The sequence below is a fragment of the Hyaena hyaena genome, unplaced genomic scaffold (assembly GCF_003009895.1).
Source record: "Hyaena hyaena isolate Hyena2069 unplaced genomic scaffold, ASM300989v1 scaffold_456, whole genome shotgun sequence".
NCBI classification, from domain to species: domain Eukaryota; kingdom Metazoa; phylum Chordata; class Mammalia; order Carnivora; family Hyaenidae; genus Hyaena; species Hyaena hyaena.
In genome coordinates this window covers 162,238-188,349 of record NW_024081087.1, presented here as the reverse complement: position 1 = coordinate 188,349, position 26,112 = coordinate 162,238, and the positions used below count along the sequence as shown (strand labels likewise).

The 26,112-nt window shown below is 41.8% G+C and overlaps 1 protein-coding gene across 1 annotated transcript; it reads right to left on the bottom strand.

Moving 5' to 3' along the window:
* Nucleotides 1–456: 456 nt before the first annotated feature.
* MS4A14 (membrane spanning 4-domains A14) lies at nucleotides 457–22,181 on the bottom strand. The gene is made up of 6 exons (XM_039253494.1): nucleotides 21,918–22,181; nucleotides 20,511–20,639; nucleotides 16,370–16,420; nucleotides 12,775–12,924; nucleotides 10,080–10,178; nucleotides 457–2,829 (listed from the first exon to the last, which is right to left on the bottom strand). The coding sequence occupies exons 1-6, from the start codon at nucleotides 22,053–22,055 to the stop codon at nucleotides 640–642; spliced, it is 2,757 nt and encodes a 918-aa protein (XP_039109425.1). The 5' UTR covers nucleotides 22,056–22,181; the 3' UTR covers nucleotides 457–639.
* Nucleotides 22,182–26,112: the final 3,931 nt, after the last annotated feature.

Sequence of the window (26,112 nt, the reverse complement as noted above, 5' to 3'; positions counted from 1 at the left end):
AGAAACAAGGAATATTAGCACTGTAGCAAAGCAGGTCCATCAAGTATTAAGCTGTAAAATAGAAATAGACTCATAGACAAGAGTCTATTTCTCTATGGTGGTTGGGGTGGGTGGTGTGCAAAATAAGTGAAAGGGATTAAGAGGTACAAACTTCTGGTTTTAAAATAAATAAGACATGGTGATGAAAAATACAGCATAGGGAATATAGTCAATAATATTGTAATAACTTTGCATGATGGTAGGTGGTGACCACACTCGGCCGTGGTGAGCATTTCATAATGTATAGAATTGTCAGATCACTATGAGGTACACCTGCAGCCAATATCATATGTCAACTATCCTTCAATAAAAACGTAGTAAGCTATAAAATGAATTGGTGATCATAAGTTGAAACACTAACACCGATAACAGCGTTTAAATGTGAATTACTCCTTCAAACCCAGAAAATTCTGATACGGTGTTAATATTTGTTGTCATTTTATTTTAATTAAGGACAAGTGTTTTGCATGCCCTTTGTTTTTTGGTGGGTGAATAGGTAGCAACCATACTTGAGAACATAGGTTGGAGGAGACTATATTGTTTTTCTTTATTTTGGTCCCGTACTTGGGAGCACTGTGGAATTTGGGTAGATTTTCCATGTTAGTCAGAGTCCTCAGATTGCTGTTGGTCTTTTGGGGAACATGATGGAGAAGTTAAAGTTGTATCTTCTTGGTATGAAGTTGAGCAAATTGAAATGTTTTTTCGCACATCTTGTTCTGAATTTATATCAGACATATAGGCAGAATGTGCGTCTTGGATTGAGCTTTGACAGGACGAACAGCAATCTGGCTTTTTATCTTCTGACTGATGCTTGTGTAGGTTTTGGTATTTGATGCTTTCTGGTTTGCTGTCTCTTATTTGCATGGTTTCTGTTTGCATACCTTCTTTTTGGATATCTGTGGACTTAAGGTCTTGTTGTTTCTCCTCTTGATACTGACTGTCTTCCAATGGAATGCTTTGTAATTGCTGATGTCGAGTTATGATGTGCACATTTTGGCCTTCTTGGTGTAGAGTTTTCTGCTTTTGGGATTCTTTCTCTAATAGATCTTGGGTTTGCCAGACTTGGGATTCCCACTTCAGAGAATGTGGAATTTCAAATTCCAGATCTTGTACTTTCCGCTCTTTGTTCCTCCAGCTTTGACTTCTCCAGTCTTGGGATTGTTGGCTTAAAGATTGCCAAGCTTGGTATTCCTGGATCTGGGATTGCCAGTTTTGATGTAGCTGCTTTAGGGACTTCTCTTGGGCCTGCAGGTTTTCAACTTCCTCATATTGGGGTTGTTGCTTGGGGGGTTGCTCCATATCAGTCTGTTGAGCTTTATCTTTTCTGTCCTTGCGCTGTTCCTTTGGGGATTTCCCCTTTCGGACTTTCAGATCTTCAGCTTGCTCATGTTGGGTATGCTTCCTGGGAGGTCGCTCCATATCAGTCTGTTGAGCTTTATCTTGTCTATCTTTGGGTTGTTCCTTTGGGGGCTTTTCCTCTTTGTCCTGTTGATACTTACGGTGTCTACTTGGGGATTGTTGCCTTAGGGATTGTTCCTCTGAGACCAGCAGCTGGTCTTTAGCTTGCTGATCTGAGGACTTCTTTCTGGTTTCCTGAACTTGGGTTTGCTTATCTATGGAGTGCCTCTTTGGGGATAGCCAGTCTTTGATGTGCTGGTCTAGGGATTTCTTTTTTAGGGGTTGCTGGCCTTGCGTTTGCGGGTCTGGGGGGTTCTGTTTTGGAGTTTGCTGGTCTTTGTTTTGCCACTCTAAATCATGTGACTTTAGGGATTGCAGGTTTTTATTTTGCCAGTTTAGGAATTGCCACTTTGAGGATTTCTTGCTGTGGAATTCTGCCTCAGATTTCCAGTCTTGGGTCAGTAATATGACTTCTGATTGCATGTCTTTATATGATAAACGTGCAAGTTGCTGGGTTTGGTGTTGCATATCTAGGGTGTGCTGATCTAGACGTTCCATATTAGAGGACTGTGCTGCATGAAAGGCTGGGGCATCCAGTAGCATGGGTTGTGCTGGCAGAGCTTGTGGTTGGGAATACAGATCTTGGTAAAGTATGCCTTCAGATGGTGGATTTGGGGATAGCATGCCTTGGGATAATGTGTTCTGGAATGGCATGCCTTGGGGTGCTGCATATTGAGATGACATGTCGAGGGACTGTATATCTTGGGATGGCATGTTCTGGGATTGCAATTCCTGTGATGGCATGTCTTGGTATGGCATGTCTTCTGATGTCAGGCCTTGAGACTCTGTGTCATGGGATGGTGGAGGTGGAGATGCCTGGACTGGCAGAGCCTGGGGTGGTAACACTTGGAGTTTTTTTATAGAACTGGATGGGAGAACTTGGAGTGGTGAAGTTTGGGACTGCAGCAGTTGGGTTGGCTGTTCTGGGTGTTGGGCCATAGCAAATTGCAGGTCTTCATCTTTCAGTGGTTTGACGTATGGAGTCTCTTCTGTGGGCATTTCCTGCAACTTGGGAGGCAAAGATTTCAGCTTAGGTCTTTCCTCATAAAGTTTTGAGGGTGGAGGGATACTTTTCTGTTGTTCTTCTAGCATGGACACAGAAGATGTGTAGTAACTATTACTACTTCTCCTCCTCGAATGTCTGAAGGCTAAAGGATTTCTTGTGATTCTTAACTTGAAGAAAGTATAGCCTCCAATGAAAACAGGTTGTATGTTTGTTGTTGAATCAGTAGTGGAGGACTGTTCTTGAAGCTCAAATTGTACTACAGCATTTTCTTCAAGGACAGATAGTTCACTCTCTTCAGTGACATCCGAAGACAAGAAAAATACAATCTAGAAAACCAAGGGGGATAGAAAACATCAATGTAATAATCACCATTGATGTTCTTTTCTTCTTGAATTCCCAAATTATTTTTCACTTCTGCCTTAAGATAGTAGGTAGGACACAGCATCTACACAAGGAATTATAAAACAAATACCAGTACTAGCCACTGCTGTTACCATCAACTCATTGGTTTTATGTTGGACAAATCATCACTCACTATTGTCTTAAATATTGAAAAGGAGAATTTGATTAAGATTGTCTGAAGTATTCTTCCCATACTTAATATTATAAAGCTTCTGAGAAATTTAAAGTAATCCACTCAACATTCATATATTCAGTTTTATAATGACTTACTGTCCACCTACTGGGTGAACTAGTTACTAGAGATCAAAAATAATTGGAAGTGTGTTTTGTCTATAAGGTGCTTGCAATTATTGGTATACCAAGATATAAATAGAAAGCAATACGGTTTAGCAAATGTTATTATAGAAATAGTAAGCGCTTTCTGGGAATGTAGAAGATGACCTAATTCTGAGTGCCAGGAAATGCTTCGTTGAGGAATATGTTTGATCAATGTCTTATGGGTGAGCAGGAATTCCTTAGGCAAAAAGGTAAGATGAAGCAAGATAGGAGTCACAATCCAGGTAGAAGAAACAGTGGGTCCAAAAACACAAGGCTATGATGAAGCATAGTGTGATGGGAGATGATATACAGATAATGTTAGATGGTATGCCAGCTGCTATAAATCGAATGTTTGTGTCCCTCCAGATTTATATGGTGGAACCTAATCTCCATTGTGATGGTATTTAAAGGTAGAATCTTTGAGGAGGGATTAGTTTGTGGGTGGGGCCCTTGTAAATGGAATTAGTGCTTTTATTAAAGGGACCCCCCAAAGAGTTCCCTTGCCTCTCCCTCCTCGTAAGGACACAGTGAGACTACCAGCTATGAATCAGGCAACAGGTTCTCACCAGACTCTGAATCTACCAGTACCTTGATCTTGGACTTCTCAGCTTTCAAAACAATGAATAATACAGTTTTGTTGTTTAAGCTACTCTGTCTTTAGTATAGTAGCCCAAATGGACTAACATGGAAATTGATGCCAAGAAGTAGGAATACTGCTGTAACAAATATCTAAAAATGTGAAAGCACATTTGGAAATGGGTGATGTTTGGAGGCTGGAGGAATTTTGAGGTACATACTAGAAAAAGCTGTTATTGCTATGAATGAATCATTAAGGGCAATTCTGGTGAGAGTCCAGGAAGAAGAAAGGAGAGCTGTAGATAAAGCCTCGGTCTTCTTAGAGAACACCTAAGTAATCCTGAATGAAATGTTGGTGGGAATAGGGGCAATAAAGGTCATTCTGATGAAGTCTCAGACAGAAATGAGAAATACGTTGTTGGAAACTGGAAGAAAGATGATCTTGGCTATAAAGCGGCAAAGAACTTGGCTGAATTGTTTGTGTCCTCATGTTTTGTGGGAGGTAAACTTGCAATACTGAAGGAAATGATGGAATTTCATGTAGTAAATAATGAATGTTATTAATAATGAATGATAAATATCTTATATAATGAAATTTAGCTGAAACTTTTTTTTTTTTGAGAGACACACACACACAGAGCATGAGTGGGGGAGGGCAGAGAGAATCACAAGCAGGCTCCGTGCTGACGACACAGAACCTGATGTGGGGGTCAAACCCATGAACCATGAAATCATGACCTGAGACCAAACCAAGAGTCGGATGCTTAACCATCTGAGCCACCCATCCAGGTGCCCCTAGCTGAAGCTGTTTCTAAGCAGTGTTGAAAATGAGGCTTGTCTCCTTCAGACAGCTAATGGTAAGATATGAGAAGAGAGAAATTGAATTCTTTTTTTAAATCTTTTTATAGTTTATTTTTGAGACAGAGAGAGAAAGAGCACGAGTGGGGAGTGGTAGAGAGAGAGAGGGAGATGCAGAATCTGAAGCAGGCTCCAGGCTCTGAGTTGTCAGCACAGAGCCTGACGTGGGGCTTGAACCCACGAACCATGAGATCATGACCTGAGCTGAAGTCAGATGCTTAACCGACTGAGCCACCCATGCGCCCCGAGAGAAATTGAATTCTTAAGCAGAAAGAAAGCAGGACCCAGTCTATCCATATTGAAAAAAAAAGAGAGAGAGAGAGAGAACACTAAGAGTATGACCAAGTGACTTGTTTGATAAAGAAATTGATATAGATCAGCCATCTCAACAATAACAAGAACCTATTCTCCAGACAATGAAAGAATGACACCAAATGGGATTCCGAGAGCACCAGAGCTGGCACTCCTGCCACGGGCACACAGGACAGGAGGCCTGGGAGAAGAATGGTTTCAAAGGCTAGGACCATCTCTCTGGTTCAAGCCAGGCCAGAATGCCCCCTCCTCCCAGTGCCTCAGAGGTGGGCGCTGCAGAAGGCTGCTGCTGCATGGGCTGCACCCAGCTGAGCTATGGGAGTGTGACCCCCTCCACCGAGGCTTCAAAATCTGCCGAGTGACAGAGCACGGGCTTGGGATCCCACCCAGCAGAGCCACAGGCATGGGACTTCAGCCTGGGAGAGCCACAGGGCCCAGGCAGAGAGCTGCTGCAGGGGCGGAGCTCCCGTGGAGAGTTACTGTGGGGCCTTGGTGCTGAGCCCTGTGTGCTTGGCGGCCAGAGCATCGAGCCAAAGAGGATTACTCTGGAGCCTCAAAAAATCTGTTTGCCCTGTTAGATTTTGGGAATGTCTATCCTATGCTTGTCACAATACTGTAGTTTGGAAGTTTGGTCTCATCAAGTATTTGGTTTCATAGGCTCATAGCTAGGGCGGAATTTGCCTCAGGATAGATCAGACATTGAGTCTCACCTCCTGTCTGATGTAGATGATATTTGGATGAGACTTCAGACTTAGCCTTTAAAGTTAACGCTGAAACAAGATAAAGACTTCTGGTGCTACTGGGGTGGAAGTAATATATTTTTCATGTGAAAAGGGGGAATGGGCAGGGATGGAATGCATAGACTGAATGTGCCCCCTCTAAATTTATAATTTGAAACTTAATCCACAGCATGAGGGTGTTTGGAGGTGGGACCTTTGGGAGGTGATGAAATCATGAGGGTGAAGCTTTTATGAATGAGATAAGTGCTTTTATAAAAGAAGCCCAGAGAGCATCCTTGTCCTTCCCACCATGTGAGCCCACAGTGAGAAGATGGCATCTGTGAACCATCTGGCATCCACTAGGCCTGAATCTACTGGCATCTTGACCTTGGACTTCCAGCCTCCAAAACTCTGAGAATTTTTTGTAGTTCGAGCCCCCCAGTCCATGGTGTTTTTGTTATAGCAACCTGAAGGTACCAAGACACTAGGCCAGGAAATTTGGGCTTTCCTTTACAGGTAAATCAAATCTATGGAAGCTTTTTAAACAACTAAGCGACAGCATCTGATAGAATCTTTGGCCAGTGCTTCCCAGTCTTTACTTTTTTTTTTTTTTTTTTTTTTGAGAAGGGCTGTCATTACAGACCAGTCCGCCGAGTTTTGTCATACTGTGTCCTTTCTAAGGTCATCCATAGAGTCAGAATCGACTACTTGTCTGTTTGATAAAGTGATTGGAACTCTGAGTGGTTAAATGACCTAATGATGGTTACCTCTTTGATTGATGGCAGGCCTCAAATACGACTGCCACATTCTCTTATATGACACATTGTCATTCCCTACCCTCTAACCTGTTTTCATATCTTTATTTTATCACCATGGGAGGGGTATTTATGTGAGTATAAATAGTACTTTAGGGGAGATTTCTGCATTTTTACTTACCATAAAATTTGTATTTCATTTGAATTGTAATTCTCTTTCATTTGTTAAAACAATGATCTGGTGGCATGAATTGTAATTGCTTTTACTTTATTCAAGATTCTAAGTGTATGATTTTAAATTTGCTCATCCCTAATGGTAACAATGATTACCAGGTGCTGGACAAAATTCTAAAGTCGTCTCAAGTAATTATTATGACATCCTTATGAGGTTATTTTCCTTCCTTTATAACTGAGAGAGCTGAGATTCAGAGGTGTTAAGTAACCTGACCATTGTCACAGAACTATTAACTGGTGAGGCTAGGAGTCATACACTGCAGTTGAATTCTAGGTCCTGCACTTTTCTCTCTACTCTAATCTACTCTAGTCTAATCTCTAGTATATGCTTCTTTATAATAATGACTTCAATTACACCTTACTACAGAGTGGCTGTTCCTGAAGACTATATAAAATAATGTTTTGGGCACAGTGGCTTGAGCAGAGAAGTTGTTGGGTAAATATTCAGAGTTTACTTTCTCTTTCCTCTTCTTGGGATCAGGGTGCATACTATATAACATCTTTGCATTCTCTGTTGTACTTTGCACATTGCTATGCCACTAAAAAAAGCCCTTTCATGGGGGCGCCTGGGTGGCTCAGCTGGTTAAGTGTCTGACTCTTGATTTCGGCTCAGGTCATGATCTCATGAAATGTGAATAATCAGTAGATAATGGAAAGTAGATGCAGAGACATAAACTAGAAGTTACGAGGGGCTGGAAGGAGGAGGAAAGGGGGAGATATGTTTTATGGTGCAGAGTTTGTATGGGGATGATGAAAGAGTCCTGGGCATAGATAATGGTGATGGTTACACATTATGAATGAATTTAATGCCATTGAACTGTATACTTGTAAGTGGCTAAAAGGATAAATAGAATGTTATGTATATTTTGCCACTAAAAAAAGGACTACTATATGAAAGCTACAGAAATTAAGACAGCATGGAATATGTGAAAGTATAGACCTATGGATCAGGGGGACAAAATAGAGCACCCAAAAGAGACCTTCTATAAACATGAAGTCAGTTGATTTTCAACCAAGATGCCAAGGTAATGAGGGAAGACACTGCATTTTTGACAAATAGCATTGGCATAGTTAGTTATCTCCACGGCAGGGGTGCATGAACTTCTTACCTCAGAGCTATATAATATCTAAAAGTTAACTTGGAATCTGTTAAAGATCTAAACACAAAAGCTAAAACTATAAAATTCCCACAAGAAAATAGAGACAAAAGTCCTTATAGTCTTCTAGGCAAAGCTTCGTTGGAACACTAAAGGACCAACCAAAGAATAAAATAAATCACAAGTTGTTATTTGAAAGAAACTATTAAGAAAATGAAAGGGCAAGCAAAGGCTGGGAAGAATAGTAGCAATACATATATCTCAAAACAGGGCTTCTATTAAGAATCATTTAAGTTCTTATAATTCAATAAGATAACGTAATAAAAGTTGGCTAACAGTTTAAACAGACACATCTTAAAACAAAAGGGACGATAAACACATAGAGTGTCATCTCCTTTTACCATCAGGGAAATGCAAATTAAAGCTACCATGAAATTCTATGACATACACACTAGAATAGAAAAATTATGAACACAGCTGGCAATCCCAAGTGTTGCTGATTATGCGGAGCAGCCATACCTCTCATATATTACTGATAAGAATGCAAAGTGATACAGCCACTTTGGAAAACTGCGTGATCCATTCTTAGAAAGTTAAGCATCCATTTGCCGTGCCATCTAGCAACCAGATCGTGGATTTGAGAAATGCAAAAGGGAAATGACACATTATGTCTACACAAAGGTGTGAACTCAAATGTTCAAGCAGATTGTGGCATGCCCTCACATAAAAGGAATAAAGTACCGATACATGTGACAACGTGGAGGAATCTCATGAATATGCTGCTTAGTGGAAGAAGCCTAGACACAAAATGTACTTATTTATGATCCATATACATGAAGTTTGAGAAAATAAAACTAATCGAAGTGATGGAGGTACTGATTGCAAGGAGGTTCCAGAGAACCCTTCAGGGTGATAGGAATTCACTGTATCTCAAATATGATGGTAGCTAATTCAAAACCCCTGAATTACATACATTTAAAATAGGTGCATTTTTTAGGGCGCCTGGGTGGCTAGTTGGTTAAGCATCCGACTTCGGCTCAGGTCATGATCTCATGGTTCGTGGGTTCGAGCCCTGTGTCGGGCTCTGTGCTGACAGCTAGCTCAGAGCCTGGAGCCTGCTTCGGATTCTGTATCTCCCTGTCTCTGACCCTCCCCTGCTCATGCTGTCTCTCTCTCCCTCAGAAATAAATAAAACATTAAAAACAATTTTAAATAGTTGCATTTTATTGTTAGTAAATTATACTTCCATGAAGTTGATGTAAAAAAAAAGTGGGGAAAAAACCCCACTTAATATGGGTCCTGGCACTGTTTTTGGGATTTAGAGACCAGGCTCTGGAGCCACATTATTAAAAAAAAAAATTTTTTTTTAATGTTCATTTAGTTTTGAGGGAGAGAGAGATAGAGCATGAGCAGGGGGAGGGGCAGAGAGAGGGAGACACAGAATCCGAAGCAGGCTCCAGGCTCTGAGCTGTCAGCACAGAGCCCAATGCAAGGCTTGAACCCAGGAACTGTGAGATCAGGACCTGAGCCTAAGTCAGCAGCTTAACTGACTAAGCCACCCAGGTGCCCCTAAAGCCACATTATTTGAGTCAGAATCCTGTTCTGCGAACCTGGAGAGGTTACCCTTTGTGTTTTAGTTCTTTCATATGTAAAATAAGGGAGTCTTGATGGTTTTGTTAAGATTGAGTTAGTGGTAAGTGATTGTAACAGTGACCAACACAGTGAACATTCAGTAAAAGTTAAGCTGTAACGATTATAAATAACAGGAGTATCGCTGTTAAATATTTTTCTTCTCCACGTCCCCTGTGGGGAGGAGACTGACTCACACACCCTTGTGGCCTAGGTAGAAGCTCCCTGTGTCACAGTAAATTGGGTTCCCATTAAGTCTGTTTCTCTTCATGTACTTTGGCAGGGATATAAGGAGCTATGTCTGAACAGAGATGAGTAGATAGCAGAGAGGGCAGGAAGAAGCATGGTTCAAGAGACTCTAGAATGCCAAGAACAAACTGAGGACTGATGGGTATGGGGGGGAGGGGAATGGGGGTGATGGGCATGGAGGAGGGCACTTGTGGGAATGAGCACTGGGTGCTATATGGAAACCAACTTGACAATAAGCTATTTAAAAAAAAAAAAAGCATGGTTGTCTCAAGGGTGGAGCGAGCCATCACTGTTAGTTAAGCTTGTCTCTCCTTGACCTTCTTCACCTTAGAAGTTTCAGTTCAGCATCTGAGAATACTGCTCTGACTAATAGGTCACCTTGCAGTGTCCCCATAGGAACCCATTCTTGCAGTAATGTCCAACGCACCTCATCGGAGGTTGTCCAGCATTTGCTTCTGAAGGAGGCAATGGTCACAGAGATGCCGAGCTCTACTATGCTGATGATCAGTAAGACTGACAAAATTCCCTGTAAATAGTGAGGATAAATATATGGCATTTGGAATGAAAGCTATATCGTTTTAAAGGTAAAAGCCAAGGACTATTTACACTGTATGACCAAGTAAGGGATAACCCATATTTTAGATGCTCCTGTAGCCATCAGTGACTGAACAGTTTTCATCATGTCTTTTTGATGAGCAGAGATAACAAACCTTAATGCCTATAGGGGACAGGCAACCATCCCAAATGAATGAAACAGAAGGGGAGACGGTAGAGAATAAAGATATTCCTAGAATGTGTCCATTACCCAGTACTGAGCAATAGTTCCCATGTGGGAATATGGACCCCGGGATGTCTTTCTTCTTTCCTAAGGAAGCTGAATATACACATTTTTAATGTGAACATTTCCAACTTTTCCTTCACTTGTGTGAATCAAATAGAGCAGATCTGCAGGCTGGATATAGCTCACAGACTGCTGATTTGCACACTCTGCTTTAAGGTAATAGTTAGATGGAGAAGCAGCATATGAAATAGCATGGTGTCAAAAAGCTTAGACTGAAAGAGGTGGGTGCAGTCAGGTCCAACTTAACTTGGTTAAGTGACTGAGTCTCTAATTCTTGGTTTCCCTATAATCCATCCAGAAACCTGGATTTCCCCCTATTTGTTGGTAAAACTGGAATATATGAAATGCCTACTGTAAATTTGCTGCTGAACAAGATAGACCTGCTGCTGGTCATTGTAAGACTTGCATCAAACAAGGAAGGCAAACAGTAACAGATAATTAGACAATTATTTGCTTAACTAAGCTGTGGTAAGTGCCATGAAAAGGTATTGGGAGCTATGCACTACTCTAAGGAGAGATCTGAACACATCAGCCCTGGGAAGAGTAGAAGCGGGACCAGGAAGGACCTCCTAAATGAAGTCAAGTTTAAACCGAGTTTAAAGAAGGAGGGGGGAGTTTTAATTGGGTAGGTGGAAGAGGGTAGGCACTGGGCTGGGGAATATTTGAAGCAAGAGAAAGCTGGTCTTATGGTCCTGGGGCAGTGGGTATTTAGCACATTATGGAATTTGGGGAAGTGCCAGAAGTGTGGAATGAGAAGGGTAAAGATACAGAGTAATGTTGGCAAGGTAGGTGTTATAGGCTTTTGTAAACCTTTTAACATTTGTGTCTTAATTCTGTATTTCACAAGAAGCCCATTAGTAATGTGCTCAGATCTACATTTTTAATTGATGCCTCTGACTACAGTGTAGACAGTAGGTTTGTCTTTGAGACAGAGGATATCCGTTCAGGAGATGTCTAGAGTCCACTGTTCTGGCTTGTGTGTTTTTTTAAAGCTTATTTGCAAGGCTTGAATTACAGTAAGGAATTGTGGAGTTGTATACACATGAGGTCTTGGAGTGGATCGTTCATGATTATGTATGTAGGAACTAATCCTGCAAAATTCCCTATTCATGCACAGCTGAAAGGAGACAGCAGAGTTTTATAGATCTGGAGATTTAACCCTTTCGGTATACAGTTTCTTCCTGATTCATACTAACATAATGTATAGTAGTCGTCTCCTGTCCACTAAAAAAAAAAAGAATAAGGGATTATAATGTACCGTATTCTTGGTCCAATTAGGAAAGGATTGTGTTCCTTACATAGTGTCCTGGCTTTGCTTAGTAACTTTTTTTTGAGTCTAATTCTGGAGTTTACCTCAGAACACATGGGAACGTTCTTAGGCTCTTTTTTATAGGTAATTATGAGGATTAAAAAGATCTCATATCTGGTAACTGGTAGTTCTTTTCTCTTTCCTTCTTTATTTGGGAAGACAATGTCCCGTGATTCTATTTCACATCAATCCAAACAGGTCAACTCTCACTACGTTCTAGGACCAAAGTCTTCAAGATGTGGCTGATGGAAATAGAATGAAAGCCTAGGATTTACTTGGGGAAGTAAAGGGAGAGGACTTTGGGAATCACTGACATGTATTAAAAAAAGTCACTGAATACTACTAGATAAATATTGAAAATTACACCTACAATTGTATTTCCTGGCAAAGATACATCTCATCTGCTGTCATGAATAACACTGCTACATTTATGTAAAATAATTTATGTTCTAAGATTATTAAAGTACATTATTAAGCAGCTTAAACACTTTCTCCCACTATATTTTGTTTTTAGTATTAATTGAGTAAACTTTTTAGATTTTGTTCCTCTTTAATTCTAAAAAGGTAAAATTTAATGCAGTCCATGTCCGTACTAATAGTAATAGCCAAAACCTATTGACTGTTTACAGTATGCCAGGCAGTGTTCTAATTTAAGTAATCTTCACAACAACGCAATGAGGGAGGTATTCTTATTATCTTCATTTTGCAACAACCCAATGAGGGAGGTATTCTTATTATCTTCATTTTCGAGACAAAGAAAACTGGGGCTTAGATAAGATATATTAGTCCAAGGTCACAAGTGTGTAAGTTACACAACCAGGATTCAGACCCTGAATCACAGTATCTTTTTAAGAGTTCATTCAAATGCTGACTCAACTTCCATTATTAGAATCAAATTTAATGACTTGATGCATCATGAACATAGCTCAGGTAAGATTGTACAGATTCACCGTATGGAGAAGGACCACTTACATTGAACAGGATTCTACCTATGACACATATTCCTTCGAGGGAAGGAGTCTGGCAGTACTCGTGCTGGTGTCTGTAGCTGATAATGGTTAGGGTAATCCCAGCCACTGCAACCAAGGAACTGATGACATTCATGGCTGTGACACCTAGTCCCTGGGAAATAGTTTTAAAAATAATATTAAAATAAATAAAAACCAAACCAAATCAAAAATTCCTTTTAAGGGGTGCCTGGGGGGCTCTGTTGATTGAGCATCCAACTCTTGATTTCTGCTCAGGTCCATGATCCCAGGGTCATGGTTTTGAGTCCCATCATCAGGCTCTGTGCTGAGTGTGGAGCCTGCTTAAAGATTCTTTCTCTCTCTCTCTCTCCCCCTCCTTCTCTGTCCCTCTCCCCTGCTTGCACTCTCTCTCTCTCTCTCTCTCTCTCTCTCAAATAACAAAATAAAAAATAATTTTAAAAACCATGTGCTTTAAAAATTTTTTTAAATCCTTGTAAGAAATTCTTAGTGCATTTGTCTTTGCAGATACCCCTCAGGGATGAATTGCTCCATCAGGTCAGCATGCTGAAAAGGCAAGATAAGTCAAATCCTGATTCATCAAAGTCAGAAGACAAACTAAGTTTTAGAATGAGCCAGGAAGCCAAGAATTAGAATGAGTGGAGAACGAGTGCTCTATGGTTAATGCTAAATAAAACATTCATTTTACCCAAATGCACCATCTTTCATAATCTACAAGCAAAATGGTGTATTAGAAGATATCTTGGCCTTATAATTAGACTTCATTTGAGTCCTAGTGAACGAGGGCCTGGTAAAAAGGTAGCTAATTTCTTGGAAGCTCAATTTCTACCTCGAGAAATGAGAATAATGTCACTTAATTTTAGGGCAGTATCCATTTATTAATTTTAATAAATGTTTAGCATACCCCGACTCTGTATCCAGCACTTCATTAGGCCCCTGGGACACAAAGATAAACATATTCGATGAGGTCCTGCCTTCCTGTGGCTTACATTCATTCCCCCAGAGGATTCAAACAATAACTGACCAAATCCCTAACATATTTACAGATTGCTACAAATTTGGACTGGGGTTTAATGATTTGCTTTCTTGATTTCAGTGTCCCAACATGGAAGGTATTAAAAGTCTAGATTGCCCCACCAAATTCCCTTCATTCACTTCATATATATATATGTATACATATATACACATATACATATGTTCCTTTATAACATACATATTCACTCCATACACACACACACACACACGTATACACACACACATACATATGTTCCTTTATAACATACATATATATTCTACTCCATATGTGATATGCCTTGTAACATATACCTTTAAATGAAGGGCCAGGAAGGGGGTGTGGAAAGGGGGTGCAGGAGTGTCTTATTCATAACCTACTTCCAGGACTGCTTCTGCTTTTTTTTGTTTTTTGTTTTTTGTTTTTTTTTTTTGTTTTTCTTTTTTTTTTACAAATAGTTTATTGTCAAATTAGTTTCCACATAACACTCAGTGCTCATCCCCACAAGTGTCCTCCTCCATGCCCATCCCCCCTCCCCCCCACATCCATCAGTCCTCAGTTTTTGTCAGCATTCAAGAGTCTCTCATGGTTTGCCTCTCTCCCTTTCCCCCACCATTCCCCCCTTCTTCTCCCCCTTGTTCCTCCGTCAAGTTCCTCCTAATCCTCCTATACGTGCAAACATATGATATTTGTCCTTCTCTGCCTGACTTATTTCGCTCAGCATAACACCCTTATGACCCAGCAATAGCACTGCTAGGAATTTACCCAAGGGATACAGAAATGCTGAGGCATAGGAGCACATGTACCCCAATGTTCATAGCAGCACTCTCCACAATAGCTAAAACACGGAAAGAGCCTAAGTGTCCATCAACAGATGAATGGATCAAGAAAATGTGGTTTATCTATACCATGGAATACTACATGGCAATGAGAAACAATGAAATCTGGCCATGTGTGGCAACATGGATGGACCTTGAGGGTGTTATGCTGCTTCTGCTTTTTTAAAAGAAAAACAAAGAAACAGGTCGTATCTCAACTCAGTAGATATTTGCCATATCTTGACTGCATTGTGCCTGTGGCGACGGGCAATGCAGTGATGCATTTACACAGCCTGTCCTCTCCAGGAGCAGCTGTGGCTTAGTGTCACAGGACTATGACCTAATGCCTGCCCCAAACACAAGTCTTTACTACAAACAGACATTCTGGCAAAAATGCACAGGACTGTACAGATATTCTGTCTCTTTCAAGCCTTAGTCTTTTGCTCTTTCTGGGCTCTGTTCTGGCTCCCATAGGACGTTTAATGGGAGGAAGTTTCTATGTAAGCAAACCCCCATGACTATTTCACGTTCTAGTTTATGAAGAACATGCCAAGCCTTTTGTCTCATCTGATCTTCATTACAGTTTTGTGATGCAGGCTCACCACCTGTTATCCCCACATCACAACTGGATAGAGCTCAGGGACTTGGTGGTGGTGAGGAATCCCACAGTTGGGGGGAAGAGCTGGGATGGAAAGCCAGGTCTTCTGATGCCCAATTCAGTGAGCCAGCCTCTGTGCCATCCTGCCTGCCTCTGTCTGCATAGCTCTCAGTGAGCCAGGGTTAGGTCTGCCTATCCGTAGTTCGTTCCTCAGCTCTAAAGAGAACCAATATGGAGAAAAGAACAGCATTTGGGGTTTTACCTATATTGTCTGTACTTATTTCTATGGGTGGAAAGAGATGGGGGCTTTCACCCCCCCCTAGAACTTCCTATAGTTTGTAGCTATCCTTAGAGGAAAATAGCAGAGGACTGTAAAAACAGTTAGAATGGCTCTAAGAGAAGGCTCACATATCCGTAGCCTTAAAAAATGAGAGTCATTAGAAGGTAGTACAGACTTTTAAGTATCTTTTGTATGTAATATCTTATTTAATTCTCAGAATAGCCCTTTGAAGAAGGTACTTTCCCCTTCAAGTTAACACAGCAATGAGTGATAGCCTTGATTCTACCCCAGAATGACCTGCTATCAGTGTCAGACTCTTTCTTTCAGACCCTGGGCAGGTCCCCAAGACAAGCTTCCGTTGGTGGGGGTGAGGAGTAGGGAGATTACAGTGATCCTGGGATTGGTTTCGGTTAGAGTAGAGCTTCTCAACCTTGTCACTACAGACATTTGGGACTAGATCATTACTTTTTGTTATGGGAGACTTTTCTGCGCATTTTAGGATGTCTAGAAAGATTCCCGACCTCTACCCACTAGCTGATAATAGTACCCTGCCGCCTGGTTGTGACAGCTAAAAATTTCTTCAGACACTGTCAGATATTTCTGCAGGAGGAGGCAAAATTATTCCCAGTTAAGAACCTTGTACAATGATTTCCAACAAGCGACTCTTTTCAGTTTACTTGGCCATGAAAATGGAAACCAGTAGAAGGGTGAGGGCTAATGGTGACATGGGCAGGTAGGGATGACCTGAAGTGCGAATTTGATGTCTAAAGATTTTCTTGGGAGATCCTTTGTTACTAAAGACTTTGTATAGAAAGATGTTGTAAAGCAAGGAGGAGGTTTTAAATTTACATAGAAGTCGCGAAAGTAACTTACCATACATTTCTTGTTCTCATTGATTCCTGTGATGTATCCCGTAATAACAAACTGTTAAGAAGAAAAGAGATAAAAGTTAACAGGTAGCGTGTTTGACTCACTTACAATATAAATTCCTTTGGAGATTATGTTGTAACCTCTATGTCTGTGAATCTCCCCAACTATATAGTCTCTCACTTGAGCATCAGGGAGGAAGGAGGACAGACACTGATGTAAGAAGAAATACTGCGTTGGACATGCTCAGCACTGAACAACACCCCTTTGCCAGGGTCAGCTGTGAGAGGCAGGCCCTTCTCTAAGGGCCACAAAACACCACCCAGATGTTTGGCCCAGCTGGGCTCTAAATAGAAAGATAATCCTGGACTCTGGGCCTGGAAGAGGGAATGGTGAGCTGTGTCTGCTCTGAGAAGATGGAGGAAGACGCTCAGGGCAGAACTTTCTAAAGGCTGATATACGGGTTGGAATCTAGTATAGTTATCTCAGTCACTTCTTTTATCTGGAACATAGAGTCTAGTAGAACCCAAGGAAAACTGAGAGCTCTGTCACTCAGAGTTGAGCACCTTACTTACTTGAATATTCTGGGAATGGGGACTTCTCCTGTAGGAATTTGTATTGAACCTTGAGGACATCTGGGTCTCATTGTTCAGGGACCTCAAGGTGACACGCAGAGATCAGAAAGTTGCCTTTGATACCTCCCTCCACTTCACTGCCCACAACAGATCACCACTGGATCTACCTCCAAATCGCTCTCAAAGCTTTCCATCTCTTTCTATCTCCACTGCAGCCCATCTAGGTCAGGGAACTATCTTTCCTCCCCTGGATTCTTGCAGCCTCCTTTCAACTGATTGTCCCAGGTTTGCTGTTATCATCCTTGAATTCATTTACCACTCAGAAAACCCATGATGTTTTAAAGGTAACAAGTCTTCAAATGTCACTCTCCTCTTTAAAGATTATCTGTGGATTTCCCTGTTCTCATACTGTCCATATTCTCAATGTGACCACAAGGGCTAGCACAACCTGGTTCTGTCCTATGGTTTTGGCCTCATTTTGTGCCCCAGTCTTCTTTCTGTTGTTCTTCCCCATATCAAGCCTTTCACTCATGGTTTGTCTTCACTAGGCGATGCTTTCCTTGCATTTCACCCAGTGAACGCGTACGTGCAAAGCACTTCCCTGACCTCCATGCCAGGTGACTCCTCCGTTAAATCTTCACAGGGCATCTGGAACTTCTGTCTTGAGTACTTAGTGCAAGTGAAATAATGTATCTGTGGTTATTCTTACTTTTCCACTTCCAGCTTCCCTATTATATGACAAAGTCCATCTATTTCTTTTTAAAAAAAATTTTTTTTTAATGTTTTTTATTTCTAGGAGAGAGAGAGAGACAGCGTGAGCAGGGGAGGGTCAGAGAGAGAGGGAGTCACAGATTGAAACAGGCTCCATGCTCCGAGCTGGCAGTCAGCACAGACCCCGACGCGGGGCATGAACCCACGAACCATGAGATCATGACCTAAGTGAAAGTCGGACGCTTAGCCGACTAAGCCACCCAGGGACCCCAAAGTCCATCTATTTCTAAGAAGAGCAGCCCACCACCTCCCTAATTAAGAGAGCCTTGTTTGCCAGTGCTCTCAGCACCTACAACACTGCCAAAGATAGACTGTGTGCTCAGTGAGTAGCTTCTCAGTGAAGAGTGGAGTTTTAAAGAGCAGAACGCCAGAACCTCACTAGGACCCATGTGTGCAGGTCACACAGAGTCACACTAGGGAAGTTCTGTCGTGAAATGAGGCGGAGAGCTGGCCTTTTTGACTCTCTACAGTGGGGCATGTGTAGTTTGAAAATTGTAGTTTATATTATAGTATTTCCATTTGGACAATGAACATACTACTAATTGTTTTTGAAATGGAGAATATAGAAAAGGCATGGAATATTTATGTTTATCAAAAGAGCAAGTTTTTCCAAAATGTGAGGTATAACCATCCCAGACTTTAGCCTCTACTACAAAGCTGTCATCATCAAGACAGTATGGTATTGGCACAAAAATAGACACATAGACCAATGGAACAGAATTGAGAACTCAGAAGTGGACCCAAAAGTATACAGCCAACTGATCTTTGACAAAGCAGGAAAGAATATCCAATGGAAAAAAGACAGCCTTTTTAACAGATGGTGTTGGGAGAACTGGACAGCAACATGCAGAAGAATGAAACTAGATCATTTTCTCACACCATGCACAAAAATCAACTCAAAATGGATAAAGGACCTGAACGTGAGACAGGAAACTATCAACACCCTAGAGGAGAAAGCAGGAAACAACCTCCTTGACCTCCACCGCAGCAACTTCTTACTTGACACATCCCCAAAAGCAAGGGAATCGAGAGCAAAAATAAACTGTTGGGACCTCATCAAGATTAAAAGCTTCTGCACAGCCAAGGAAACAACCCAGAAAATTAATAGGCAACCAACGGAATGGGAAAAGATAGTTGCAAATGACATATCAGATAAAGGGTTAATATCCAGAATCTATAAGGAACTCACCAAACTCCACGCCCGAAAAACAAACAACCCAGTGAAGAAATGGGCAGAAGACATGAACAGACACTTCTCCAAAGAGGACATCCAGATGGCCAACAGACACATGAAACGATGCTCAGCATCCCTCCTCATCAGGGAAATACAAATCAAAACCACACTGAGATACCACCTCACGCCAGTCAGAGTGGCTAAAATGAGCAAATCAGAGAACTCTAGATGCTGGCGAGGATGTGGAGAAACGGGCACCCTCCTGCACTGTTGGTGGGAATGTAAACTGGTACAGCCCCTCTGGAAAACAGTGTGGAGGTTCCTCAGGAAACTAACAATAGAACTCCCTTATGACCCAGCAATAGCACTGCTAGGAATTTACCCAAGGGATACAGAAATGCTGAGGCATAGGAGCACATGTACCCCAATGTTCATAGCAGCACTCTCCACAATAGCTAAAACATGGAAAGAGCCTAAGTGTCCATCAACAGATGAATGGATCAAGAAGATGTGGTTTATCTATACCATGGAATACTACATGGCAATGAGAAACAATGAAATCTGGCCATGTGTAGCAACATGGATGGACCTTGAGGGTGTTATGCTGAGCGAAATAAGTCAGGCAGAGAAGGACAAATACCATATGTTTGCACGTATAGGAGGATTAGGAGGAACTTGACGGAGGAACAAGGGGGAGAAGAAGGGCGGAAATGGTGGGGGAAAGGAAGAGAGGCAAACCATGAGAGACTCTTGAATGCTGACAAAAACTGAGGACTGATGGATGTGGGGGAGAGGAGGGATGGGCATGGAGGAGGACACTTGTGGGGATGAGCACTGAGTGTTATGTGGAAACTAATTTGACAATAAACTATTTGTAAAAAATAAAATAAAATAAAATAAAATAAAAAAGAGAAATAGCAAAAAAAAAAAAAGCAGGTTTTTAATAGAGACAGTAGTCTCATCCAATTATTATTTAATTTATCTGTGCATTGAGTGATGCGTTTTCTGAGTGGTAAATGAATTCAAAATGACAGCTTCCAGAGGTGGGGAGTAGGGGCGATGGAGAATTGGGTGAAGAGGAGAGGGACGTACAGGCTTTCAGTTAGGGAATGAATAAGCCACAGGGATAAAAGGCACAGCATGAGGCATATAGTCAGTGAGAGTGGAATTACGTTGTAATGGTGACAAAGGCTAGCTACACTTGGGTGAGCACAGCATCGTGTACAAACTTGTCAGATCACTATATTGTACACCTGAAACTAATGGAACTTTGTGTGGTGGCTCTACTGAAATAAAAATTACTTACTCTCAACCTCCGTTTCCGTATTTGCCAAAGAGAAAGTAGGATATTTGCCCATCTGATCTCCCAGATGGGCGGTAAGGAGCAGATGACTTACTCTGCACACAGGGCTTTGGACACTTTTAAACACCATACACCTAAGGGCCGATATTACTGTGGTGATGGTAGTGCAGTGACCAAATGGAGTCGCTTCTCTTGCCACAGAAGGGACCAGCTATCTGGTCTCCTTGGGGACCGTATTCATGGGCTTCTTCATCCCAGGACCTGACGCAGTTCAAACCAGTCTTGATAGTAATTTCACAAAAGCTCCTAACTGACAATACTCACAATAAATGCTCCCCAAAATGGATATCCTGTGAGGAAAACGAGGGGAAATCTCTGGGAGAAATTGAAGTAATTAAATGCAAATATAGTTCCGACACCCACAATGATCAGCGCAAGCAGGATCTGGATAGCCTGAGAGGAGAGAAATGGGTACATGAGGTCACAGGTGCCCCAGCCTCTTGGGACTCTCCCGGGGCCCCTGGGACATCCCGCGATGCTTATGTCACACATCCCTCCACGTGAATGCCTTCCTCTTCTGTTTGCCCACCTCCCTCAGAGTTTCAGAAAGTCCAGTGGCTCTTTCTTCATCGCACTTACCTGGGTCCTAAAGGTTCACATCTCTCACTCTCACCCTTCACTGCCTATTATACCCCCTGTACTACCGTTTACCCTGCACCAGACAGAGTACATGTTTCCATAGCCAGTATATGCTTTTGGAGTTATGGCTCAGCCTAGTTCCCTAAAAAATCTGCGAGGTTTGCTGATGTAGAGTGGGGGAGCTGGGGTGAGGTTTATGTCTCGTCTGGTGTCCAAACAAGGGCCTGTCCAGAGGTGAGAGTGACCCAGCGGGCTCACACGGCTGCGAGGAGTCTGCTCCACAGTGCTCTGGCAGTGCTGCTGGCTCTTCTCAGGACACAGCTCCTCCTCCAGCCTTCTGGGTTTTTCCCCAGCCCACACCTCTATAGCACCACCCAAAGTAGTACTTTTACTCTTGCACTAAAGATAGAGGCTGTGTTCACAGCCCTCCTCTCGGTACATGCATGACTGAAAAATGTTGGCTCTGTCTTTTCTACACTGTGGCTCACTGTGAAGCTTTGAATAGAGTTTTCAAAGAACCCCCAACCCCTGTAACAGCACAAAGGGGAAGTTTAACCTCTCCTCAAATGGCTTTTAACACCAAGGGACATGCCCCCAGGTTCTGAAGTCACCTCCACGCTAAAATATTGGGGGAAATTATACCAGTTTCCTGCCTTCGTCTCTGCTGGGATTCAAAGAGCAGTATTAACTCTACATGAAACAGTGCTAGGATTCCCGCAGGGCTAGGGAAGTTGTTAATTACAGGGTTAAATAAGCCCCCAGAAACATTTCTAAGACACGCGTATAAATAAGACATTTCTAAGGCAAACTGTGTGCATTTCTAACAGAACTTTCATTTCTCTTGTTCATCAAAATGTAGGAAAATGATACGATTGGCTACATACTGGCTCTTCTGCTGAAGATCTGCTTCTTTGCACAAGCAAATAACTTAGAGGTTTTTATGATTAATGAAGAAGGAAACATGGTAGACAAATGGGGAGGGAAAAAAAGGGGAATCAAATCCCTTCCTGAAAAAGCATCCATCCAGACACATTTGGGGAAATAGCTTCCTTTCTCCCTTCCAGGAAAACCCATGGATGGGGGAGGACTTACCCCCAAGACTTTGGGCTCTCCCTTCAGGAAATCCAGCAGAGAGGTCTGAGGCTCATAGGGAAGTGCAGTCAGTACTGTTTCATTTGGTTGTATCACCATGATATGGGACGATCTTTTGACCTCAGATGAAGACCCCATGATTCAGTGGCAGAGCTCTGTTAGAAGAAGTGATTGAACGTCACAGCTAAAATCATGGTCTTCCATCAGCCTCACATGGAGTCCTTAGCAATGAGCCTTGGCAGGTGCCCTACTCACTCCGACAGCCACAGAACCACAGTCATTGAGTCATAGAGTCTTAGAATTCTAGAGCATATCCAGCCCCTGGGATCCAGTGAAAGGTCCAGTGGTCCAGAAGACCTACTTTCTTGTCAGTTTGTGTATAAACAGGTGGTAAACACACACACACAAAATAGATGATGTATGTGAAAACAAATCCCAGTTCCTGTGCTTATGAGATATAAAGGAACTGAAACTTACGGAATATCTATTCTGTTCTAGATTCTGTAGACAGTGTTTTGTTTTCATATCTATTAACATGTATTCTTTTAACAGGCCTATAGTGCTGAAAGTGAGGTACAGAAAGATTATGTTGCCCAAAGTAACATACTAATGGAGAGGGAAAGGAGCCAGACTCCATTTGTCTGTCTAAAATTTGTGTTTCTTCCACCCTCTTCCCGAAGGGCTGCAGCTAATCCTATTCAAGGCCTTCCTGGTTTAAACAATGCAAGTACGCTGAAGGGAACATTAAGTGCCTTTTGGAATTTTGATTTTCATGTTTACTCCGTTATAGTCCTGTATCTGTTATGATTTTAACTATTAAAATGTCCAGACTCCAGAGAGAGTGTATTTCTCAACACAACATTTTTCTGTCAGTGTGTATTCAGGTACATTTTCATTTAGGTGCCCAACGTGCAAGGCAACATTTTAAGCGATCAAAGTGTGGGACACGTCCATGTTTAAGTCCTAAGCAGAAGTGATAGATCATTAGAATCACGTGGAGAAGTCGTGAAAAGCATGCCGTGGCAATAAATGGGAGGTGGACCCAGGGTGGTGCTGACTCACATGGCGGCCACACTCTGCCAGAAAAGCACCTGTAACCAACCATTGTGAATATTTGGTGATTAAGGAATTACTATAGATTTAGCATTTTATAACCCACCATGTTAATTTGCCATTCACATGTGGATATTTTCCTGCCTTTTATTTAACATTTTGGGAAATTTGACGGGAGCTTGGGCTGACTAACAGCGTATAGTTTTTCCTGTAAAATGATGCAAAAGGAGTGTCTTCATGAAGAAAACCTGATTTTTAGCGAAGAATAACTGATGATAAACAGGAGAAACTTATCATTTTATTTGGCTTGGTCCTTTCGAAAACCACATCTACTTTTATGATTTCCACAAAGTTACAGTTGTCAGCCTCTGCCTTTCCCCACTGCTTCTGACTTTCAAGCCTCTTAAAGATGGGTCCTCTCATATTTCAGTCTGTGGACTCAGATCAGAAGACAGGAACTGGTCTATTCCACGGAGAGGCAAGATGACAGGGTCTCTGGGGGACAGCTGCCAACAGCGTGAGACTCTGGGTAGAAATGGTGTTCCCTCTTGCTGTCAACCTGCAGAAGACCACTCTCGGGGTTTCACAGGTAACATTTAGCTCTCAGTGCCAGTGCTACTTTAAGTAACGTGAGATATTTACTCCCTCACAAAGTTCATTCTTGTGCATGTGCTGCCGTGTCGCTCTCCCAGCAACTTTGGGAGGCAGGTTTTATTATCACACTCATTTTAAAGAGGAGGAAACAGGTCCGATGTTAATGCTAGTAAGGGTTGAAGCCAAAACTTGAGCTTGGATTTTCCTTCCATCTTCCATGCTACAGTCTAGTATGTGTTCTTTTTTCTTTTTTTTTTTTTTTTAAGTTTATTTATTTGGGGAAGGAGAAGAGAGAGAATGTGAGCAGGGGAGGGGTAGAAAGAGAGAATCTCAAGCAGGCTCTGAGCTGTCAGTACAGAGCCTGATGCAGGGCTTGAGCCGAAATCAAGAGTCGGACGCTTAATTGAGCCACCCAGGCGCCCCTGTATTCGCTTTTTTATTGTTATTAACTACCACAAATTTAGTGACTCAAGACATCACACATTTAGTGTCTTATGATTTTCATGGATCAGGAGTTGAGGCAGGGCCTAGCTGGGAGCCTCTGTTCAGGGTCTCACATGGATGCCTATCATCATGGTGTCAGATGGGGTCGTATTTTCATCTAGAGTCTCAAGTGGGCAAAAGCCGCTTCCAAGCACAGTCAGGTTATTGACAGAATTTATTTCCTTGTGGCTGTATGACTCAGGGCCCTGGGTTTTTCTGGCTGGATGCCCTCAGTTCTTTGCTTTCTCAACATGACTGCTCACATCAGGCCACAAGGGAGAATCTGTCACCCACGCTGGCTAAGATGGGAGGAAGGATGGAGAGTTTGTGATAAGGATTTGAATATGTGTGGCTCAGCCACTGATTTTGTTATCTTTTGGGGAACCTGCAATTTTATTCTAAGAAATTAAGAGAACACAGAGTTCTAATATGTTAAATATGTGCAATGTCTGCTTGGACTTGGTTGAAACTGCTCACTCCTTTTCTTGCCATGAATTTATTAGGCTTTCCTGATAATGGTTCTTGTCTGATTGAGTCCCCAAAGTGAATATAGCAGTGAGACAAAAGATAGTAAAAGAATGACCCCCAAATTCCTGGCTTTAGAGACTGAGCAGATGGACAGACCATTTATGAAAGACAACCAGGATGAGGGAGTGGAGGGAAGTTGCAAATGAAATGTGTGATGTCTTACAGCACCCACTATCAGTTTGGAGTATTATTCCAGATAATTCTGAATATATTCCAGATAGTATTATTTGAAATATTATTCCAGATAGTTCTAAATATAAATCTCCAGATATTCTTAAGGACCTTTCTATTACCAGAGAAACAAACAAATAAGAAATGGATCCTGGATTAAATATTTTATTGTGTTGCTTGGCTTACAAAATAAGGAGGAATCTCCAAGGCCCTCCACTCCCAGTGTAAAAATACTAATACACACACACACACACACACACATACACACACACACACATTTGAAAACACACAAACAGGAGTTGAAAACCTCAGAAGAGAGTAGTAAGTGACTGCCCTAGCTTATAGATTAGGGGGGGTAGACATACAATTAACAAATAAATAAAATACATAGTATGTCAGATCATTGTAAGTTATTTGAGGAAAAAATAAGCAAGTGATGGGGAGAGAGGGCGGTAATTTTATGTAGGTTGGTGGGGAAAATTTTACTGAAACTAAGAGATTTGAAGAAAGACCTGAAAGAAGTGAGAAAGGAAGCCATGGAAATAATTGTAAGAAACGTATTCCAGGTAGAGGGCCTGCCGATGTAAAATAAATTTTTTAAATATAATTTTAATAATATTTGTCATATTTATTTATTTTTGTGAGAGAGTGAGGGAGGAGCAGAGAGAGAATCAATGCAGAGCTTGGTGCAGGGCTCAAAGTCACAAACTGAGACCATGACCTGAGCCGAAAGAAAGAGTTGGACACTTAACCGACTGAGCCACCCAGGCACCCTCCACCCCGCCCCTGATGTAAAATGTCTAAAGAAAGAATATGTCAAGTGACGGCAAAAGGCCCATGTGACTGGAGTGGAGGGAGCAGAGGGGTGTAGTTAGAAGGTCAGAGCAGAAATGAGAGTTCAGGTCCTTTAAGGACATTTAAGGACTCTGACTTTTATTTGGAATGAAATGGAGTGGGTTTGAGCAGAGAAATGATCTGATCTGATTTCAGATGGAAAAGTAAATAAGCTCTCTGCTGTGCGGGGAACAGACCGAGCAGTGTGGGTGCCCCTCTGGTTGGCTCATTGCAATAATGACAGTGGCAGTTGATGAACCAGAGTGCCCATGAGATGGTGAGAAGCAATCAGACTCAGTATGTTTTGAAGCTGGAACTAACAAGTTTTAATGCTAGACTGGATGTGGTGTATGAAAAAAAATAGAAGAGCCGAAGATGACCCCAAGGCTTTTGGAAGATAATGTTTGAAAGAGATTTGACTCTGGAGAAGGGAGGGATGGCTCAATAATTAGACAGGCCAACAGGTCAAAAGTGGCTTTTTCAAAAATGCTTATGTAACATAGAAGCAATAGAAACAATAATATAACATATT